The following is a 22376-nucleotide window of genomic DNA, read 5'->3' as shown; positions in this document are numbered from 1 at the left end:
TGAGCACGATCACCGTGCGGGAAGGACAACGCGATCCACATAACGCTGTCTCTGGAATGCAAAACAACCACTTCAACAACAAATCATCTCATTCGCAGAGAAGGAGAGAATGTAGCGCACAAACCATGACATTTCTCGAGAATTGAGGTTTGAAATTGCCCATTTTTCCCGCCTGCAAATGATACGTGACGGTGGTTGCCACGGAACAGCGATAAATACGGCTGGAACCATTCAAAGTCCGCAGACTGTGCAGTCTGGATTCCGTCACTGGTCAGCAGCCACTCTGCTAGGCCAGACCAGACATTGCATTGGACAGGGGCACATGGAAAAAGATGTTTCCTATCAATCGACATTTCAAACTCATCGCCCTCACCGAAGAGGACCCAACGAGAAGGAAACTTCCTACAAGGAATGAGAATTTGTTCTCCAGAGCCATCGAGCTGACAAAGAGCTCATGGCAACACATCGCTGTAGAAAAGGACGAAACGACGGTCGTGGCTGGCTCTGTTGCTTTTTTTGATCTGAAGAGAGAAGAAGGAAAAGATCAAAGGGTGAAGCTTGCGGTGAAGAATTTGTAGAGTGGCCCGTGCCAAGCCACAGTCACGTGAATTACAGCCTCGTGCTCCTTCCAGCCTTGGTTCCAGCCTTGGTTCCAGCCTTGTTGGTGGTAACAACAACGATAGCAACGAGGCTTCGAACATCGTTGAAAGTGTCTAGGTTGTCTCCTTTCACCGCTATTATCATTATTGCGGCTTCGCCTTCAATGGCACTTCAAACACTATCGCGCCATTCCGCCCTTCATGCATTTTCCTCCACCGCCCCAACCTCATCTCCTTGCCAGTTCCAGCCACAATGCACAGACCTTGACTCTCGCCTTCCTTCTTGCCTCCAAATTCATTGGTGATGACTTTTCTCCTCTCAAATACCGCCAGAGAATTAACGAAGCCACGCACTGGGCCTGAGAGAGCATGTCCTGGTGTGGGTCCACGGCCAGACGAGTCGGTCTCTCCATTCACAAGTCCTGTCCCGTGCTCTGACTCGCCATTGGTGACTGCGTTTTGTTTCTTCAAAGTTTCCTCAGCCTGTCCCACAGTTCCAAGAGGCAAAAGCGTCTTTTTATCATCGCTGAGTTTCCATGCGCGGATCCAGCCATCCCAACTCCCACTCAAAACCACATCAGTGCCAGGCAAAGCCGCTAAAGCAGTGATAGCCCGGGGGATCGGTCTCCGCCTATCGTCTTTTTTCAGAGGCTCAATAACCTTCGGGTCAACCTCGGAGACTACCTCCTCAAGTGGAGGCGGCTCTTCAACACCATGTGCAGTCTCAATGGTGAAAATCGCTTTCTTTTTGTGTATACTCCACAGACTAATGGTGCCTGCGTCGGATCCCGTCACAAAGTTCTGTGGCGGTAAGGCGGCCACGCAATCCAGACTGCCAGCCTGGTATTCGTCGTTTCTAGAACTGTCGCCGAGAAACTTTGTAAGGGATTCGTCCACAACCTTCCACCAGAGGGCTTTTCGATCTCGAGCGCCGACTGTCACGCATTGATCCACAGACACGGCCGAGACATCAACAACATGGTCTTGGTGACCGAAGAGTGTCTCCACGTAGGCAAGACTGTCCTCGCCAGCCAAGCTGTAGGTTTTAAGAGACCGATCCATGCTAGCACTGAACAGTTGTTGACCAAAGCCGCTTGTACTAGCCGATTTTGGCGCAAATGCGAGTCCCGTAACTCCGTCTCTGTGTGTAGTGAATGTCTTCAGTGGCCGCAGGTCTTCTGCTGACCAGATGATAAGCTTCTTGTCCGCCCCTCCGGTCGCCACAAATCTCCCATCTGGTGAGGCAGCGACGGAGAGGATAGGCGAGGTATGTCCATGCTGTTGGGGAGCGGATGCCCTGATCTTGATGCCTCGCACAAATGCAAGTTGTTTGGGTCGACGTCGGCGTGAAGCCCCAGACTTTAGGCCATCTGAGGGAGTGCTCGGTGGTTGAAGTTGCCATTTTATCAATGTTTTGTCTTTGCTCACCGTGTACACGTAGGGTTGACAAGCTGCCACGCCAGTAGTGGTTTCCGTATTCGCACGAAATGCCGTGTGAGCGGCGTTCGCGAAATCCAAGTTTTGGGCTATCAGTCGATACTGTCTGCCCTTTGCCTCATCAACATCCTCTTTCAGCCGTTTCGCAATCAAGTCCTTGTCAAGGTCTTCTGCGTCAAACCCGGTTTCGTCAATCTCTTGCCTGATATTGTCCAAGTATCGTTGTGCAAGTCTAACTCGTCGCTCGGCTGCAGTCTCGTCTTCTTCGGAAGTCGCCTCTGACTCCTCGACATCGCTTTCTGGTTGGACGTCATCTTCAGATTCGCTCCCGGATATTGAATCGTCTCGTTGTCGATCTCGATCTTGGGGTCGTCTGCCTTTTCGACGGGGTAGGCCATCTGGTTGCTCTCGTGCTCCGTCGGCATTTTCAACTTCCCGCCTTTTCCTCGCTTTGCCTGAAGCGGGATATTCTCGCTTACGCTTCCTCTGTGACGCCGGAAGCGTAAAAAATGAGGACATCTGAGCGTCTTCGCAATTTGATCGTTGTCAGAGTAGACTAACAATCAATTGCGGCGAGATGAATTTCTCCAAAAACTTTTTTCGAGATGCGGGCAAATCTGCAGTTTCGTAGCGCAGCCTTGTCGGAAAATTAACCACACTCGCCGCACCTTCCGGAGAGAGAAACACTAGCCCAGCCTTGCGTCTTCAAGGCAGAGCTTCGCGTGCGTGTTCGAGCAATTGAGCACTCGTCCACCCAATTTCAACTCACCACCATCTCCTCAAGAATAGCCTGCGAGTACCGATCATCTCTCTCGAGGATTCAAAGTATCTGGGAAAGTGTCGATTTCAGAACCTTTGCCGCTAACATAAAACCAACCGCAACCCCTTTGTACTTCATTCAAAATGTAAGGTTATGTTCAATCTGTTAATGATCGAGCCCAAGAATCTAACAACACGTCTCCAGGGAGGTCCTCATCGGTCTCACTGGCCGGGACTTCACCATCATCGCCGCCTCCAAAGCTGCCATGCGTGGCGCCACTATCCTCAAGTCTAGCGATGACAAAACCCGACAACTCAACAAACACACCCTTCTGGCCTTTTCTGGCGAAGCGGGCGACACTATACAATTCGCAGAGTTCATCCAAGCAAATGTCGCGCTCTATTCAATGCGCAATGACACGGATCTGGGCCCTTCGGCAGTGGCCAGCTTTGTGAGAGGGGAGCTGGCGCGGAGTTTGAGGAGCAGGAAACCATATACGGTGAACTTGCTACTGGGGGGCGTTGATCCGATCACGAGGGAGCCGAGCTTGTACTGGTTGGACTACCTTGCGAGCAGCGTGAAGGTGCCATACGCGTGTCACGGATATGCCCAGTGAGTTAATCCAACAAAAGATTTCGGATTGTGTGGATAATCGTGGCATGGCTGATCGACTGACCCATCGTGATTCAGGTATTACTGCCTTTCAATTCTCGACAAACATCACCATCCAGACATCTCCTTCGACCAAGGCTTGAAGATTCTGCGCATGTGCACGGACGAGCTGCAGCGACGTCTCCCTATTGACTTCAAGGGCATGACGGTGAAAGTGGTCAAGAAAGACGGCATCGTGGATCTGGAGTATGACACTAGCAAACAGGTCCTGGCTGCTTAGACGTGGAAAAAGGAAGAATGAAAGGAATTCCCAATCGATTATACTTTATGCATAGCGTCGGCGTAGACACGGTTCGATTTTAGTGGCTCGAATGAAGAAAATTGGGTTCATTTCATTCAGAGGATTGTAGCACTTCTTACAGTAGAAATATCTAGACCACTGGGGTGCACATCTCTCTGGCTCACACGCCTTCATCGTCTTCCTGTTTTCCCATAGCTGCCGAAGTGAAATGGCAGCCGCCCTGAATTTCTATCGTCCCACACAAAGCCCCTCAATCCATTGATTCTTGCAAAACGCCATGCTAGAAATTGTTCAGACGAGCGATTCTGGCCGCTGGAAGTCGATCTCGCTCTCATCACGACTGATAGCCAGTCGTGCCTCCAACCAATATTCGACCAAGGCCTGATCTTGCAAAGGGTCGATGGTAACCATGCCGTCGGCCTGAAGTGCTGTCTTGAGATATACTGCTTCTCTGACGATGGCGGTACTGTTGCCTTGCAGGACTGCTCAGTCGTTGGCTTCCCCCAATATGAGGTTGAAGGCTATGGTCATTTCGTCGCACGCGCTGACTCTGCAAATGCTGTCTGCGCCGAGCTGATGGCTGAGGTGGTCGCACATCTGAACCCTCCGAATCGGAGCAATCCTGATCGACTTCGGTTTCCGAGTGCTCTGATGGATACCGTTCGTCACCCTCGTCTTCTCCATGTTGATCGTCAGATTCATGATTTCTGTGGTCCAGATCTCTGTTTTCAAATGGATCGTCGTATGCTTCATCTGCGGCATCATCCTGTTCCTCTCCGCCTTCTCCTTCTTCTTCTTCGTCGTCGTCGTCGTCGCTTAGGATGACCCTCGCTGCTCTTGTCCTCCGCCAACTTGGTTGTGGTACTTCAGGCTCATGATCAGAATCCTCTGTCACTTCATCATAATTTGTCTCTGCATCAGATATTTCCTCGACGTCATTTCGTGAGCGTTGAGCATAAGTCCCATGTCTACCGAAGTGTTGACGGTGATCACTATCTGCAGAGGTTTGGCTCGCATATTCTGATGGATTGGCATACGAACTTTCGTTCTCAGCCCATTGTCGATTGTACATGGTCATGGTGGATTCGCTATCGGTATTGTCATCAGCCTCGTCTGCTTCGTTGTCGATGAAGTTGTCCATGTCATCCTCTTCGCCATAGCTTTCATATTCATCCGTTGTGTATGAACGAGGGGATCTTTCGCCACTATAGTAGTCCAATCCAGCTTCGTTCATGGACCCATCGAATGCGTGATCAATTTCGTCGAGCGAGTCATACTCCGAAGAAGTCAGGCGTGGGGAATTAAAATGAGACATGGTATCGGAATCCGAGTCGTATGTTTCATGGAAGCCACACCGCATGCATTCACCCTCTTCAAGTTCCCAGTGACATTGAGGACACCGGACGACATTGTCCTCTTGATCCAGAAGCCCACGAGCCAAGGTGATGTATCTCCGTTCCTGGTTCCGAAACAAGCCTTGGAAAAGACCAGGTCCGGTGCGATCTGCAGCGAGCTGAGCTGCCTCTGCCTCCTTGGCTAGCTGGTGTTCCTGTAGGGTCTCATCTTCAGGAAGCAACTCCGCTCGAGCGATTAACACGTGGACAAGATCTCGGAGAAGATAATTGGGTGACGGTTCCACTGTGACCCTCGCCCTGCAGTCTGGACAGTTTTTCTTGGTCATCTTCCTCGAGCCTTCGCAAAACCAGCTAGCAAGACACGAGTAACAGTAGGTGTGGCCGCACGAGAGGATGAACGGCTCGTACAAGGATCGCATGCAGATCTTACACACGGAAAGATTGCGGATATCCTCGATATGCTTGAGATAGATCGGGGGAGGGGATATGCCGGTGTCCGGCATCTCGGTCTGAGGCTCGGCCATCGGTATGAGATGAGTGTATGTTGAACCTTGAGCGACGGCGCTCAACAAGTTTTGTGAAGGTGGGGAAACATAGGTTTGGGTGACGGGCGAGGAATAGGCGATAGATTTGGCGGACGTCAACGGTGAGCCTGCATGTAGAATTGGGTGTGAGTAGATGGAACCTGGCAATAAAAGGTTGCCAGCGCGTCCTTCAAAAGATGCACACGGTCAAAGTCGAGAGACTGAGCGCGCCGGCCACAACTTCAGCCTTTGGTGACCTTGATATCGAGGTCTTGGCATCGCTTCAAAGTGGAGAAGGTTTGCCGAGAGATTTTCCCCAACTTCAAACCCGCGCAGTCAAGGCAGTATTGTCGCCTGAAGTCTAGTCAGTTCTTTGGTCCATGATCCTGCGGCAACGATGAAACCGATTTCCTTTGGTTTGGGCAAACCAAAAAGTGCCGCAACAGCCCTATCTGCCGGAACGACATCCCGCAAAACCCACACTCCGTCGAGTAGTCGCCTCTCACGGACCGCACTCCGCCATGATTCGGACAACGAAGATGAAGAAGAGCCAAGACACGAGTCAGTCTCTGGCTTCTCGTCAAGTGGTGCTATTCTAAGTCAGCCCCTACAGGACTCGCAGGTGAAAGTGATACCGAATGCCGGCAATGCCGACTGGCGCAGGCAAGGGCGGAAAAATCTACTCCCTGCAGAAGTTCAAGCGCAACAGCAGAACGGCAATGGAGTTGTTGTAGTAGAGCGAGACGAGGTCAGCAAGGCTAGCGGGCTACAGTTTGCGGAAAAGAACGAGGAGGAAAGAGACCATCAGACAAATGGTGGTCAACAATCACAGGAGGAACACCCCGCCGCACAGCCGAAGCAGCTGACGGTGGACGAGGAAGCTTTGCAGGCGCTGTTAGACGATGGATCTGGCAAGCCAAGGTCGAATGCTATCATAACAATACAGGGAAACAGACAGCTATCACCACAAGACGAGACGCAAGATTTCAGGGAAGATGTCGCCTCTAGGCCAGATTCTAGCACCCTCGAGGAGTATGCCGCCATGCCTGTAGAAGAGTTCGGGCTGGCCATGCTGAGAGGGATGGGCCAAAAACGGCGCGCCAACGGAGAGATCATCGATCTTGCTCCAAAGAATGACGACAATCCACGAAAACTCCGCAAGCAGGAAGGCTTTCTAGGAATCGGGGCGAAGGCCGCTCCAGGATCGGATATCGAGTTAGGTGCATGGGGAAAGGCAGACATGCGGAAGAATACTAAAGGACAGGGTTTTTTTACACCGCTCATGCGCGAGAATAAAGCCACGGGGGAACGTATCTCGGAGGACGAGTTCCAGAAACGACTCAAAGAGTCGTCGAGTGCCAAACAAGAGGAAGAGTGGAAGCAGCGCAGAGATCGCAACCTTGAGATCAGTGGTCGGGATCGGCATCGAGACAAAGACTCACAAAGGAATGGAGACAGAGACTATCGAGAACAGATGAATTCATTCTCCCGCTCCAGCTCTTCGAGGGGCGACCGAGATGGACGTGAAGATTCCCGTTCGAGGCGGGACACAGATGACAGAGACTACGATCGCTCGCGATCGAGACGTGACGATGACAGATACGACTCTAGTTCATCCCACCGAAGTCACAGGGACCGGGACCGAGACCGAGACCGAGATCGAGACAGGGACAGAGATAAAAACAGAGACCGTGACAGAGATAGGCACAGAGATAGAGACAGAGACAGCGACCGTCGCCACCGGGACAGATGATATCGGGTTAGCCAGGAAAGAAAATTTGAGAAGCAACCTCAAGTCTTGGTCTTTGGACAGCCGGTAAAGTCTGCATACCCACAGGAAATATTGAATGCCCGTGATGAACTTTTTCCTCCCAGAAAATGATTGCCCAACAAGAAAAGCAGAAACATTCTCATCAGACCATGATGATATCCCCATCCATTCTCTGATCCTGCGCCTCACGCCCGTTGGTGAGCAGCGACCCATTCAAATCCCCTGCGGTAGAGACGCCCGCGACCTCATCCATCTCCCGCAGCGTGTACTCGATCAGGTAACTCTCGTCGACCAGGTCGTCCATCCTCTTGTAGTGCCTCTCGGTGTAAACCTCCAGCGCGCGCAGAAGGTCCTGCATGTCCCCGCCTCCTTTGCGTCTCTCCCTCGTCTCTGGTTGGTCGCCGGCCACGGCGCCGCCCAATTTCTTCTTCCTCGCCCGCGCCATGTCGACAAACACGTCCTTCGGGTACGACCGCAGCAGGCAGTTGAGGATCCTCTGGGCCACGGGCGCCGTGCGGGCGTTGGTGTTCCAGTCCCGCACGTTCTCGAGTAATTGCCAGAGTTGGGTCTTGTCCAGGGAGGCGAGGACGTCGTCGACGGCTTTCGAGCCTGTGATGCTGTTGCTACTGTCGTCAACGTGCTCGTCATTCTCCGAGGTCCTTGACTTGCCGCGGGATTCGGAGGAATTGACCACGTCCTCGAAAACGCGCAGGAGTCGGCCGGGGTGGCCCAGCGCCAGGGACAGGGTGATGGCTTCGCGGTAGTTTTTGCTGAAGATGTGGTTCTGCAGGAGCTGGTCTTGCTCGATCCGCTCGGTCGCGCGTTGAGAGGCCAGTAGGGTCGTTTGGAGAGTCGTGTCGCGCCAGAACGTCAAGGTCGCGTCGCCAGCACCCGATATCAGTGCGTAGGGATAGAGCTGAGGATGGGACTTGGTGCGGCGTTTTTTGCTCGAAGAGGGCGAAGGAGGTGTTATTCGCGGATACGAGTTTGGAGCCACCAGCGCCCACACGCGATCGGTGTGGTTGTCAAGAGTTGTTAGTAGATGATCGGAGTCGGCGGTCGAGTATGGCGACCAGATCTTGACGAGCGTGTCTGAGGATGCGGACGCTATTAATGGTTGACTGTTGGGTTGGGCCTGCGAGGGACGGCCGTCTTCTTCCATATCCTCGTCCTCCTTGGAGTTGGAATCGACGGGCGGAAGCCACACAACTTTCAACACCGAGTTGCTGTGGCCCTCGAACGTTTGGAGACAGGTGTAGGTCGAAAGTGACCATACTTTGACTGTCCGATCACCCGAGCCACTGACAAGCAGGCCACGAGCGCCGCTTGAGCCCCCATCCGGTAGAGAAAGCGGAGGTGTCCCTGCAGGAGAGAAGCGGACAGACCAGACACCTCGCTTGTGACCGCGCAGGATGGCCGTCACAGAGCCATCTTCCAATGACCACACCTTGATAGTGCGATCTTGAGAAGCTGAAGCAAAGAGCGGCGCGATGGGTGATACGTCCATTGCATTGATATCCTTCTCGTGCGCCACTCGGGTGAATAAGGCTTTGGTGCCAGTGTGTGGTTCTGTTGCTGACTCGTCGTACTTGAGTTTTGCAGTGTCCCATTTTTTGATTGTCTTGTCTTGTGAGCCCGTCAGAAGGAATGCTGGGGGGTGTGTTGAGGGACTCCTTAAGGATGGTCCGTCCGTCGGTGGACTTCTGGGCAATGCGATGGCTCCTAAAGACTCTGCATGTCCAGCAAAAACAGCAAAGCATTCGTATGACGATGAGGCCGGGTCTAGTCTCCACAGCCTTGCAGTGTTATCCTTCGCACCAGTTGCGACCCAGTGGCCTGACCAATCGACATCCAAGCAGATGATTATGTCCTCGTGGCCCTCAAGCAACGCAACGTCGTTTCCGAAAGGCTCGACGCCTTCTGGGGTGTTTGAGTTCGTTGATTGTCCATTGTCTTGGATCGAAATCAATCTAAGACTCTCCGTATTGGTAGCAAGTGCTAGTAGAGTCCTGTCAGGACCGACGCAGGCCATGTCTATAACTTCATCGTAGTTTCCAGAAATCGTCCGAATCACTGGTAAACTCTCCAGTGTCTCTGACGTCTGGAGACTGCGCAGAGCAGAAATACTCTGTAACTTCATCGTTTGATCCTGGTGGATAGATAGAATCGTATTATCCTCAATCATCGGGATAATGGCCGTGATAGCATCATTCTCAAGTCCGGGTTTCGGCTTGGTAGTGAGTTCACGGCCAGTAGTGATATTCCAGATCCTGACTGCGCCGTATTCTCCTCCAGCATAGCAAAACCGGCCATCCAGGAGAAATCCCGCCGTTTCCAACACTTCCAGAGCTGGAATGACTCGTTGCTGTTTCCACGTTCGAGAGTCCCAGAGAATTATTGTCCGGTCGCGGCTTGCGGAGAGGAGGAGTTGTTGCTCTTTGGAGTATTTCAGGCTCCGCACAACACTGACATGAGAGTCAAGGGTCGCGCTGGATTTTCGGGTAGATAGATTCCATATGCGGATTTTCCCATCTTCGCCTCCAGATGCGAGATAGATAGTCCGAGCCGGGGTTGGATCATCTACCTCCATTTGGGCTTCGCCACGACTCTTCCGCTTGCGGCTTGTATGCGACTCTGAGGAGTTGGCTGATTGTGATTGGAAGAAGTGAAGGGCAGAGACGACACCGCCGTGGCCATGGAAGGTGTGTGAGACGTAGCCACCCCTGAGATCCCATACTTTCACTGTGCCCTCGGCACCTCCCGTCGCCAGAAGTGATCCTGTGGCATCAATAGCCGATGACACAACTGGAGTGGTATGTGGCTTCAAAGTCCGCGTGATCTCCGCGGTGATCGATTCAGATCCTTCGACAGGCTTGAGCGAAAAGATTCGTAGTGAAAGCGACCGCGAAGCTATGACCAAATGGGATAAATCTGGAGCCAGACACAGACTCGTCACAGCTTCTCCATCTCCTTCGATGCGGCAGAGCACCTTGCCCGTCTGGACATTGACAATGAGGACGTCCTCATCAACACAGGTCGCGATATAAGAGCCGCTTGCATCGTGCGAAACGTCCCCGCCGGTGAGTATCGGCTCGATGGTTTTGGCGGCTTCAAAGGTTGTTTTGTGGTGGATTTTGGTAGCCATCGTCGCCGAATGTTTTCATGCTCGGAGTCATGCCATGGATCTAAAGGCCCTCGGGTTCTTGTTCTAGAGGTATAATAGACACACCATTATCCGACACCGTCAAGGCTGAGCCGGTTGAGATGCTTTTGAAATTTCACAAGAAAAAGTTCAGAAATCGACCTCCAGCCAATTAAATGCGATACCGGCTTTAAGGTTTGCACTAGCGGTGGGACGCCACAGCCTCGTATTCACAGCCTCGTCGCCACCATCTCAGCCTCGTCCTGATTCCAGCCTCGCAGGTTTACGTTGAGACTTTAGACAAGCAATTCTTTACGCGACAGCCATTGCGATGGCGAATTCTGCAAAGGCGCTAGCGTGCCAATGGCATCGTTTTAAGTGCAGGCACTAACGCATTGATAGTGGGTACAAACGATCAGGTCGGAGTCTGACTCTTCTCACATCCACCAGCTCGAAGCTCAGAGATCAGATCGTGCAGACAGTGGAAGCATCTTTTGAGGCTAGCACCAGCGCGATGACCCTGTAGGTTCCCAAGGAATCGCCTGTAACGATAGCGACGGGCGCGCTAATGCTGATAAGCCCGAATAATCATTCAGTCCCCCACCAAATACATGCTGGAGCAGGGATGGGAGGGTTGGTGATGGCCTCAACCGCTTCGCCTGCCATCTACCCATGTGTTATCTCACGCTTGCCGCATGGGATGTCTTGACTTGACTGAGTGGGATAATCTATCCAGCCGTCCGACCGTTATGGGCCTCACGCACCGCACGGCAAGGCAGGCATGGGAAGCGGGACTTCTCCACGATCTCAGGTGCCCAATTATCTACAAAAGGTTTGCCTCCAGGCAGGTACAACCAGAACGAGAAGATGCTCTGTGACTTTGTTATGCTCAGGTGCGGTTGTGTTAAGAAAATGGAAGACACTGCGGACCTGCGGACCCGCATCACACGAGAACATGAGGACATGGCTACTTCTTTCCGGGGTATATCCTCACCTCGACAAAATTGACGACTGTGACAGCCTCTGCAGCGCAGGACATGTGCTCTGGGTTGGAGGAGTGGACGGCAGGGTGAGCAGGACGAACATGGTCCTCATCGAAGTACTGTGCGGATGGCTGCTGCGTGAACGTGCTTCGACTCATATGTACCACCCTAATTGCATCGCAATATTGAACAAAACGCTTTCGCACTGTTCACATACACTGCGCAAACCTGTACTTGAGCTTGGACGTCAGTTCAAGGGGTGCTGGAATCCATCAACTGCAAACTCTCCCTGGGAATCAATATGACGCTGAGCCGCAGCCAGATATGAAGAAAATGTACATAATCAAAGCGTAGGTTTTTAGATAGCAACTCTGTTTGGGAGTGGGATGATGAGTGTTCGGATCCGATGGTCCGCACAGTCTACCGGTCATCATGTACGAGGTACTTTGCACCTGTGCGGAGTACAGTACCTACTCGACCCTAGGGCTGGTGACGCCAGAGAGAATGTGGACAGGCCTAAAATGCTTCCCATTTCGCCCCGAAGAGTTCTTAACCTACCTAAACGTATGCTTAAACACTTTGTCTTCTTCCAACCAGTGTCTTCATGAAAGCACACAGCGACGCTCCGTCAAGACCCTTTTCATTAAGGACGCGAGTCTCGTTCATAGGAGGTTGGAACTCCCGCATCGTTTAAGCGGCTCCGGGGGGCACAACAAGGTTTAGCATCCTTGCACTGCCGGTTTTCGCCGCCGCGATTCCAAGATCCTCACAGACAAATCCACCCAAGGCACGGATCCGGATCCGCATTTCCGATATAATAGTTTTTCGCCTCCCTCTTCACATGGACTGGTAAGTTTGAAAAATATACTGTTGCACGGTGTTTGGCTATGGTATGCGGGCTATCCCGTGTCGCATCCCCCTTCTGAGCCACCGAATACTACTTGTGCACCGCGATGGAGGAGGCGTCCCGACCCCCTGGGCCGAAGAGGCAGAGGAGACAATACCGGAGTTGTGATAACTGTCGCAAGGGCCGACGGGCTTGTGACGCGGTTTCCTTGGGCATCAACCCTCTGCAGCCGAACAGCACGGGCGCGGGGACAAGCTCTGCAGCGATAGCCTGCTCGACGTGTCGACGCGCGAACAAGGAATGCACATTCACTTGGCTCCAGGATCTTCCTCGGGGGACGTTGCCTGAAAGCCTGAAGCAGAAATTCAGCAGGCGCTATGACCCTGCTTTGCATACCAGAGGAGAGTCCTCACGAGGGCCTCGACACCCGTCACAGTCCAACCTCCCGCATGGTGCCAGTTTCAGCGAGACGGCCAACACGAGAACAAACTGGTCTATGGATAGACCAGCTGCAGGAAACACAAACAGCCCGTGGCAAGCACAGATCGCACCGCCTCGCGAGCAGCTGGTTCACGGTACCATTGAGCAGCAAGCAGCAACTACTTGGTCCGCAACCGGGCCTGGTAGCTCCGTTGACACCTCAGGTGCCAGTACCAACTGGCTGGAAAATATCGCATGGTCAACTACGCCCTTTCCCCATGACCAAGGGCAAGAGTTCTGGCCGCCCGGCGCAACGTATGTGGGAGCCCAAGTGCCGTCCTTCGACGACAGTGGCCAATCCTCATCTTTTGAAAGCTGGAATTCACCCATGTATGACTCGCTCGCTGGGTATCCTCGGTTCAACAACGAAGTCTTTGATGAGCTAAACCCGAGTTTACCCTATCCTCCAGAGCAGACAGGGACATTCCCTCAGACTCTAGACTCGGGCGATTTGTCTCTACTCACCGATCCAGGACTGGGGAATATTCCACCGTATATGTCGCAGATAGCGGATGATATCACATTCAACATGCGCGAGTTTGACCTTACGCAGTCATTCAGTAAAGGTTTGATTTCCGACAGACTGCTAAGCATATACCATGACAGTTTCGAGAATACCCTTTCTTGCTGGGTCACTGTATCCAACTGCCCTTACAAGATGCCCAGACTGCTTCAGGGGAGCCCAAACCAAAGACAGAGGCTCGTCTCATATCTGGCGAGTACCGGCTTTTATCAGCGAATCAGGAGGCTTGACAATGCCTTTTCGCCTCTCCGAAAACAGTCGTTGAGCCGTGGAGACGGCGCCAGGGTATCCAAGGCCCTCATGCTGGCGATCATGGCATTTGCCTGCCAGTGGACTCATTCACATAACAGGGTGCGGCGTTTGCGCGCAACTGACTTGGAAAGCGACGTCAATGAGCCTCAATATGCGACGGGTGAAAACATGCCAGACACGACCGGCGTGGATCCTTACGACTTTGAGCGCCTCGTCCAGCAGAGTCTCTGGAACGAGGCGGCGGACGCTGTGCACGCTTGTCTCAACATTGATTCTTTCGAGCTAGTATTCGCTCTGATGATATTCGCCATCATGGAGAGACCACTCAATCGTCGCAGGGCCGATATCTACGAGCATTCGAGTCTGTTCTCTGAGCACGACAATACATCTGTGGCCTCGTCTGTGCCAGCTACCAGTTCGAGGGACGGGGCGCTTCCTTCTGCAGATCGGACAAGAGCAATCACAGTTGGTAACGAGCGATATCTCGAGATTGCGCTGCGCCATTTACTCACCTGGAAGAGGAGAATCTCCTCGACCAGACGGCAACAAGCGGCGCGAGCTCAGCTTTCCTCGCAAAACACTGCGAAACCGCCAGAGCCAATTCTGCTGGAAGATTACCAAGCGTTTGACATGTTGTTCTGGTTCAGCATCATGTGTGATACGACGTCGGCGGTTCTGAATGAGCAGGGCCCCGTGATCCCTGACGACGACTCGGTCTTTACCCTTGACGGCGGGCAACCGGCTTCACAGCCTCCAGGAGTCGCCGCACCCTTCGACAGACACAGTCACCCCCCAAGGAGCATCAGTTCGAATGCTAGTGTCTGGGGATCTTGTCTAGCAAATGCTCAACCCGTGTTTGGCGTCCCCGCCGTGCGATGGCCGTGGCCGCAGGACGTTGGTGAGAGACTGCTCCAAGAAGCAACGCCTGTCAAGGTGTTGCTGTGGCGGAGACTCACGGTCCTCCACGCCCACCTGTCCAAGGAGACACCGCCAGCTGCCATGGAGAGATGCATCGCAGAGACGTTGAAAGTGTACGAGTACTGGCAACAGCACTACGGCGACTTCATGCTGGACTGCCTCGCGAACCATGCCCAGTTGCCATTCAAGATCCAGTCGTGGTACGTCGTTCTCGGCAGCCACTGGCACCTAGCCGGGCTGCTTCTGGCCCAGTACATCGACGTGGCGGACGGGACGTTGAAGTCGGAGAGCGTGCAGCGCTCGCTGCGACAGTCGTCGGCACTGGTTTTGGAGCTGCAGAAAGCCAACGCCTACGCCATCGCCAACCTCGCGAGGGCGGCCAAACCGCCCGAATCCCCCATGTCAGGTCAAGACCAGTCCTTCCACTACGCCACCGCCTACGGCGCGCTTGTCACCGAGCCGTGGCCCGAGGTCCTCAACCGCGCTCTCGCAAAGGCGTGCGAAGTGCTGTTGACGTGGCTGTCGTCCACGAAAGAACCCGCCGCCGCCTCCGCCGCCGCCCTCACCGCCTCGCAGCAGGCGTGGATATCCGCCAACACCAGCGTGTCCGAGCTGACCCGGCAGTCGACGAGTTGCATCGACGCCCTCAGTTTCTTGGGGAGCAGCTCCGATCTGGCTCTGTCGACGGCATCGTCTCTGAAGAGCAGGCTGAGGTCTCTGAACGCGGGGCCGCCGCAGGCTTTTGACCGTGTGCATTGGCAGGACTTTGGCTTGGATAACCTGGTCTATTGATTTCAGACAGTGCTGTGTGAGAACAGGAAATGACGTGGCTAGCTACTTTCATACGCGTAGAAACAGGCCGCTGAAGACGACAGTTTCAGCCTTTGGTTGGTGGGTGGTTAGAAGTCTGTCTTGACGTGTACTGTATACATACCTGGGCATCTGTATACCTGGACACCAAAGTATATACATAGGTACGACGCTAGTGAGCATACCGAGTAGATATAGACCGAGATGTGTGTATACCTAGGCATATATAAATCATGAAGTGCTTTGTCAAAGCATATCATATCTTCTTCCCCTATATAGGTAAGGAGGCTGGACCGAGTTTTTCAGTTTCTCTCTATATTCTTCCTTAGTCTCCCTCTGTCTGCCTTCTTCCCTCCCTCTCTTTCTTTCTTTCCGTGTTTCTCCACATGTCTTTATGTCCTGGGGGAGAAGTTATGCCATTCTCCATGGCTTCCCGGAGGAATTCCTCTATCTCCAGTATGTTTTTTTACAACCCCCCCGCCAGCGCAGAGATATCGCTGACGCTCCGGAGCGCCAACACGGCGTCGCTGGCCTTCTTGACCCCCTGGGCTCCCAGCACAGGAGTGACCTGGTCGATGAACTTGTCGTGCAATTGCGCGTCCGTCATGGGCACCTCGAGGCTGCCGATGGCGTGTTTGACGTGTTTCGTGAGAGTCGTGGGCGCGCCGGAGCCATCGGCATCAAACTCGACGACAATCACGGCTTCGTCAGCGCCGAGCGCCGCATCTGCGGTGGCGACTATCCTGTCCCTGACACTGACGATCTCGTCGCTCGTGACCACCGCGTCCTCGTACTGCGCGGGCCCGGCCTTCCCCAGCACCAGCCCAACCGCGCCGCCGTGGTAGACGGAGAACTTGGCCTGTAGGCCGTCCTGGGGGGTTTTCTTGCCCGTCAGCTCCAGCACGAGCGGGTGCACGGTGCAGCTGACGCGGGCGATCTGCGAGGCCGCAAGCCCACGCTGCTGCATGTCGCGGTGCAGTTGGATGCAGGCGTCGATGATCGGATGCACGACGATGCCGCAGGGAAATGGCTTGAACGAGTTCTTCTCCGTCTCCCACACGGTGCCGAGCGTGGCCATGGCGTCGTCCAGCCGCTGCGTTTCGCTCACCACATTCACCCACCCGCGCTTGGCCTCCAGCGCCTGCGTCGACGACGTGTAACCCTTCGAAGCGAGCACCGCGGCCATGAGCCCGTTCTGCGCCGCCCGCCCGACGTGGAACGACTTGGTGTCGGACCCGAACATCTCGCGCAGGCCCGTGACCTGCGTGGCGGCGATGCCGATCGCGTGCGCCATTTGTTCCGTGGTGAGATTGAGCAGTTTGCCCACGGCCACGGCGGCGCCGATGGAGCCGGTTGTCGAGGTGATGTGCCTGTATGTAGTGAGAACTAGTTATTAGTCGATGAAGTAGTCCGTGCATTTGCCATCATTTGCGCTCTCTTTATGTTCCAAGAAAGAGGGGAACAGGGATATCTAGATACATCCCCTTCGCCCTAATAAGTGGTACCACTCTTCCTGTGATGCTGGTGCTGAATGGCACAGAGCCCTCAAGTATCACGAGGTACATGGACCATCAAGGACCGTCACGAGCTATCCGGAGACGAGAAAGAGAAAGTGAAGTTGAAACTAACCAACCAATATCATAATGCTTAGGCCACACGGCCAACCCGACTTTACACTCTGCCTCGATGCCCGCGACGAGGGCGACGATGAACTCGTCGCCGCCGACGGGCTTCCCGAGGGCCTCGGCCTGGGCCAGCAACGCGCTCGCCACGGGCCCCGTCGGGTGGATGATGGTCTCGAGGTGCGTGTCGTCGTAGTCGTGGACGTGCGAGGCGATGCCGTTGATCAGGGCGGCGTGCGATGCGTCGGCCTTATCGTTGCCATTGTCCCCTGACGATGATGATGACTGGTGGCCTAGGATGCTCGAGGTGGGTTTGCCGAAGAACGAGGCCAGCGCGTCCAGTGCCGTCGTCGTGGTTCGGTGGTTCGACCCGCCCAGCGCGCAGCCCGTCCAGTTGTAGAAGCTGCGCACGGCGGCCTGGACGACGGGCGCGGGCAGGTCGGTGAGTTGGAGGGACGCGCTCCACGCCGCGAGGCGGAGGGTTGCCATTCTTCTTTTTTTCCTTCTTTTCTCCCTTTCTTTTTCTCTTTGGCCCCGTCTCTGGTTTCTGGTCTCTGCTTTGCAGTTTCTTCGTCACAAATCACAACCCACCTTGACCATTCGACGAACCGACCAACCCAGCCCTCAGGTCCCTATCTAATCTGTGAAGAAATGGTCTCGGACGGGTTTCACGCAGCACGAATCTCCCCTCCCTTCGCTATCGTATCGGCTCCTTGAACCTGATCGCCAGGCACACAGGGTCCGGCGGGACAAAAATATCCGAATGGAAGGATAAGAGCAGGAGCAGGAGTAGGAAACACGAACAAAGAAGAAGAAAAAAGGGGGAGTCATACAACACAATCCATGTTTCTCATTACAAGGATATAATATATAATGTCTAATATAATAGATGACAGCACTACAACCACACCTGTCCTTCATTGCCGATCGGCAGACCGGCAAATGAACCATCCAGCATCCCATCGCCTGTTCAAAGTGGCCAGACAGGTACGTACGGCTTTCCCCGCGGGCAATGGCCGTTCGTTCGTGCACTGGTGCCCACGTTCCACTCAGGTCAGTGCGACGGTACTACCAGAGAGAGGGTGATTGATTATTTCAAGGGAGGAAGGGAGGGGAGGGGAGGGGAGGATGACGGTGCTCGTTCAGGCAGGCGGCTGATGCCCCTCACGGACTCAAGGGCCGATATCGCATATTGCATATTGCATTGGGGGAACCACAGAATTCAAAATCCCTACTCTTCTCCAACAGGACGGAGTGGGAACAGAGAGAGAGAGAGCGTGACTATACCGGGGACGTATACGCATGTGTAAGTGTTGACACTCAGCTCGGGCCAACAAGACCAAAATGACACGAGTCTTTGATACAACATGCATCACTACGACAGATGACGATTGCATTACTTTTATCCACCTGCCACACCCCCCCACCATTTTACTATTACCTCCTTTGCAGAATCAGCCGCAGACCGGATAGTAGATACCCATCCCATATCCTGTGATGAGGACTGCTCCAGTCCGGTCCAGTCCATCCCTACCCCTCCCCGTACACATCCATCAACAATATCCCCCCTCTTCAAGTCAGTCGTACTCTGCCTTGAGATGCGACCCCCAGGTCTTTGAATGCTTGATCGAGAGTTCTGGTGGCGAGAGACCCGGGCCCGTCGCGTTCGACGCCACGCTAGCTCTCCTTGTCCTGCCGATATTCCACCTCTCCCGTTCTCGCGCCACAAACTCGTCCCATTCCATCTTCCCCTTCTGGAATATCCCAGTACCGGGAAACAACGCAACGCCAGCGTGTACTAGCTCGTCTTCTTCTTGACCTGCACCTGGGGTTGCCGTCGTCTCGCGCTTGCGGTACAGTCGCGGACTCACACAGAGCGGTGGGTAAATGTTGTCTCGGCAACTGGCCAGAGTCGGATCTGGCGCGTCCTCAACGTCAAAGCCTTCGGAGAATTCCTTCCACCCGCTGCTACTGTTCGCCGAGGGACTGCTATCGATATAGACCGGGCATCGGTCGCGCCGGGCTTCTTGACCGAGCTCCGCCGCCTTGATAAACACCTTCTTCAGCTCGGACCTAAAATCGGCCTTGTTGCTCTCACTCAACAATGGGTCAAGTATTTGGACCACTTGCTGGTCGATCGCAGCTGTGATCTTCTCTTCGACGTCCACTCCATTATCGAGCCGATCCAGAACCCTCAGTGTAGACACCTTCCAGTCATGTTGTATTTCTTCGCCCTCGGCTGCCAGATTCGAGTATATGTCATCGATGGCGTGTGTGTCCCTTTTCGTTTTCCAGAGGTACCGAGAGAAAAAAGGTTGCCACACCGTCTCGCGCATGGCGTCGAAAATGAGGTTCTGCACGTTGGCAAGTCGCAGAACCCGTGCAGTCTCCGTTGGAGTCACCGGTACCACCGCAAAAGTGCTGCGTTTTCTTTTCAGTTGAGCATATGTGCCAGCGCGATTCTGTACCAAGACCCGTCGTGTGAGTAGGACATTAAATAAAGTGCAAAGTATCAGTTCACCACAACGATGGTGGTAGAACTTACCTCTATTGCTTTGTCCGGCAAATCAGAGAAATACTCGTCAACAGTCGACACCACCGAGTCAATGAGGCCTCTGTATCGCTCCGCGCTGCAGGCGGTGCTTTAGCCCAAGCAACCCAGACCAGGAGGCGGTACTCACTAATGTTCCACAGGCAGCCTCTTGACTTCATACTTGGCCTTGACGCTGGCAAGCGATTGCTGGATGTTCTCGAGTTCGGCGGCCGCTTTGCTCTGCATCGTTTCGCGAGTTTGCCTTTCCTGGTCGCGCAGCTGCGTCATGTCCTGCAGCTCTTGCTCCCTTTTTCCCAGCCTCTCCTCCAGTGATTTCTTGTCCGCTTCTAGTTTGGCAACCTTGTCCTGGTTGTCCTTCTCGAGCTGATCTTTCTTCGTCTTGAGTGCTTCTTGGGCGTCCTGGACCAGTTTCTCATGGTCTTTCTTATGCTTCTCTAGCAGGTTCTCGTACATGTCCTTCAGTCGCTGTCCGGAGCCTGCCTTTATTTCTAGTTTCGCAATCTCTTTCTCATACTCTCTCTTCTCATTGCGCAACTGCACTTTGTGACCCTGCCTGTTGCTCTCAAGTTTTGCCCACAGCATTTCATTCTCATTTCGAAGTTTTTGATTCTCCGTCTCAAGTGCTTGCCCGGTGTTGTATCGTTCGTCCACTATCTTGAAGATATCTGCATGGCCATTGAATATCTCCGCAAGTTTGGCAAGCGCGCTGTCACCGACAGATCTACTTTCTTGGAGATGGTGCACCTGGTCTTGAATCTGGGCGCCGAGCGGACCAAAATCCCACTTGTCAAGATGCACACTGTCCAAGTCATGGCTATCGACTCCGTTCGGTAGCCCATCAGACACCTTCTCCGCCTTCCCGTTGGTCATGGGATGGTTGCCAGGCTCGGACATGGAAGCTGGGCGGACCTTGGATTTCACAGCAGCTTTGAGTATGTAGCGCGAGCATACGAGAGCGACCGATCAACTCACCGGATATTTCTCTCTTTTCCTTTTGATTGAACGCACAGGGCGAAGAATCTTGTTCACATAAGACTCAGTGCTCGAGATCTCGCGCTCCAGGTCAACGGAAAACCTGTAGTTGGGGGACATAGAGCATGGCTCGAGTCATTGTAAGTGGACAAACTGCTTCGAAGATAGAGAAGGCTGATGCAGAGGGAGTGAGGTATATGGCTCAGTCTCCTGGGTTGCGGATGCACACTGACGCTCTCGCTCACCTTCACATGGAAGAGGCATTTGATTTCCTCCACGTGTCTGCCAGTGAGTGAAGGAACAACGCCCAAGTATCGACCAATGCCATCGAGGGTTGCCGTCCTCGCATGATGATGTACAGGGTTCATTCGTGATACGGGACCTTCATTTTCACAATTGGACACCTCGGCCTAAATTGTGAGGCGTAGTCGAGAACATATGGTCCGTGCGAGTGCCGCGAGGTTGGGCCACGGGCCTATCAGCTGCGGACGCGGGCCAACTTTTCATCTGCTGAGCTTTTGGTCCCCCACGTTTGGAGGCCAGAAGTTTGCTGCACGGATGAGTTGTCATCGCCCTGTAGCCAGTGCGAGAATGTCTCGAGTCCAAGATGGTGTTTGAGCATTAGCTGGAAGATGAAGGGTAGAATGGGATTGGTGATGCAAGACAAGGCGTTTTAGCTAGAAGCTGTCGAGTCTCCAGGCAGCCGGCCAACTGGAGGCGCACGGGATGTTCATCCGCGGCACGAACCGCCAGCGACCACGGATGAGGTGTAAAGGGCTATAGGAGCCGACCGTGGAGGGAGTTGATCGCCTTCCAAGTTGTCTCGCAGGTCACCATTACACGAGATGGGGGAGGGTATCGGCCACTCAACTGAGCCATAGCGAGGTTATGATGCACATGATCGGTACTGGGTGCTGATTTCTCCGGACAGACTTGATCAGCAATAGTATCATATGAACTGTAACAATCCTCAAGAATGATGGCTTTGAGGCCTGCGTGGCTCCTTCATCCCTAAAATCCGAGGGACACGCGCAGTCACGAGACCTGGCGATAAGGGTCCTTATCACCACGTGACAGAGCCTTGGCATCGTGACACGCTGTCGAACTTCAACGCGTAGGAAAAAGGGGCTGAGATGGAAGAGTCTGTAAAGGAGGGAGAGAGAGGCTCACATCATCTTTCTTTATCCTTCTGCATTCATATCTGTCAACATCTCCCTCTCTCACAAGTTTTCTCTCTATCTCTTTGAATCCACATCTACGCCTTCGCCACAACACATTACCACCACCAACAGAAGAGGGGGGCCATTGACAAAAAGGCCACATCTTACTTATTTACCAAACATTGGCAATCCCTACGGCGACGACGTACCGTTAATAATACCTACCTCGGCCTCTTCGACATCTGAACGGCTTCTCTTTTTCTAGAAGTTCTTTACCATTTTACATCTTCGATAAAATCCCTCTTCCAACTAAATTTCATTATCAAAAATGGTCAGTTCCCCCGGCTCCCTCGCACTATTCATTCACCACTGACGGACAACCACACAGGCTCAAACTCCCGCCCAACGCCGCGCCAACGAGAAACACGCCAAGGGCGTCGAGAAGCGCATGGGCAAGCCCGAGACGGCGTACAAGAAGAAAGAAGCCAAGCGATCGCCTGTCGGTGTCGCTGCTGTTGGTTCGTCAGCCCATCTTTCCTTTATGGTTGCATGGACCCGTCAGGACAAGCTCAAGCCACTAACTAATCTTTTCTCTCTCTGTGCGCATATACAGTACTCCTGATCTTCGTGGTCATTGCGCCCCTGCTCATCGAACAATTAAAGCTGATCCCCTACCTCTGGGGCCTGCTGCTCGATTTGCTGGCCAAGATCGGACTCGTGTCGAAATAAGGCCTTTTTGGTTCTTTGTTCTCTT

At 53.6% G+C, this 22376-nt stretch overlaps 8 protein-coding genes across 8 annotated transcripts; 3 read left to right on the top strand and 5 right to left on the bottom strand.

Moving 5' to 3' along the window:
• Window positions 1–743: 743 nt before the first annotated feature.
• Window positions 744–2555, bottom strand: AYO20_06838 (hypothetical protein; the record flags this gene model as incomplete). The annotated part of the gene is made up of 1 exon (XM_022645126.1): window positions 744–2555. The coding sequence occupies one exon, from the start codon at window positions 2553–2555 to the stop codon at window positions 744–746; it is 1812 nt and encodes a 603-aa protein (XP_022498839.1).
• A 506-nt stretch (window positions 2556–3061) lies between these two features.
• Window positions 3062–3688, top strand: AYO20_06837 (hypothetical protein; the record flags this gene model as incomplete). The annotated part of the gene is made up of 2 exons (XM_022645125.1): window positions 3062–3408; window positions 3487–3688. The coding sequence occupies 2 exons, from the start codon at window positions 3062–3064 to the stop codon at window positions 3686–3688; spliced, it is 549 nt and encodes a 182-aa protein (XP_022498838.1).
• Window positions 3689–4000: 312 nt separating this feature from the next.
• On the bottom strand, window positions 4001–5567 carry AYO20_06836 (hypothetical protein; the record flags this gene model as incomplete). The annotated part of the gene is made up of 3 exons (XM_022645124.1): window positions 4001–4191; window positions 4259–5401; window positions 5495–5567. 3 exons carry the CDS (start codon window positions 5565–5567, stop codon window positions 4001–4003), a joined length of 1407 nt encoding a protein of 468 aa, XP_022498837.1.
• Window positions 5568–5985: 418 nt separating this feature from the next.
• On the top strand, window positions 5986–7408 carry AYO20_06835 (hypothetical protein; the record flags this gene model as incomplete). Its single annotated transcript, XM_022645123.1, has 2 exons — window positions 5986–7000; window positions 7086–7408. The coding sequence occupies 2 exons, from the start codon at window positions 5986–5988 to the stop codon at window positions 7406–7408; spliced, it is 1338 nt and encodes a 445-aa protein (XP_022498836.1).
• Window positions 7409–7501: 93 nt separating this feature from the next.
• AYO20_06834 (hypothetical protein) lies at window positions 7502–10504 on the bottom strand (the record flags this gene model as incomplete). The annotated part of the gene is made up of 1 exon (XM_022645122.1): window positions 7502–10504. The coding sequence occupies one exon, from the start codon at window positions 10502–10504 to the stop codon at window positions 7502–7504; it is 3003 nt and encodes a 1000-aa protein (XP_022498835.1).
• Window positions 10505–12437: 1933 nt separating this feature from the next.
• Window positions 12438–15296, top strand: AYO20_06833 (hypothetical protein; the record flags this gene model as incomplete). The annotated part of the gene is made up of 1 exon (XM_022645121.1): window positions 12438–15296. The coding sequence occupies one exon, from the start codon at window positions 12438–12440 to the stop codon at window positions 15294–15296; it is 2859 nt and encodes a 952-aa protein (XP_022498834.1).
• Window positions 15297–15780: 484 nt separating this feature from the next.
• Window positions 15781–17425, bottom strand: AYO20_06832 (hypothetical protein; the record flags this gene model as incomplete). The annotated part of the gene is made up of 2 exons (XM_022645120.1): window positions 15781–16684; window positions 16944–17425. 2 exons carry the CDS (start codon window positions 17423–17425, stop codon window positions 15781–15783), a joined length of 1386 nt encoding a protein of 461 aa, XP_022498833.1.
• Window positions 17426–18513: 1088 nt separating this feature from the next.
• On the bottom strand, window positions 18514–20384 carry AYO20_06831 (hypothetical protein; the record flags this gene model as incomplete). Its single annotated transcript, XM_022645119.1, has 3 exons — window positions 18514–19398; window positions 19482–19566; window positions 19618–20384. The coding sequence occupies 3 exons, from the start codon at window positions 20382–20384 to the stop codon at window positions 18514–18516; spliced, it is 1737 nt and encodes a 578-aa protein (XP_022498832.1).
• Window positions 20385–22376: the final 1992 nt, after the last annotated feature.

Source organism: Fonsecaea nubica (assembly GCF_001646965.1).
Source record: "Fonsecaea nubica strain CBS 269.64 chromosome Unknown Scaff45, whole genome shotgun sequence".
Lineage (NCBI taxonomy): Eukaryota > Fungi > Ascomycota > Eurotiomycetes > Chaetothyriales > Herpotrichiellaceae > Fonsecaea > Fonsecaea nubica.
Note: the sequence above shows the minus strand (reverse complement) of the source record. Positions and strands in the feature narration are given on the sequence as shown.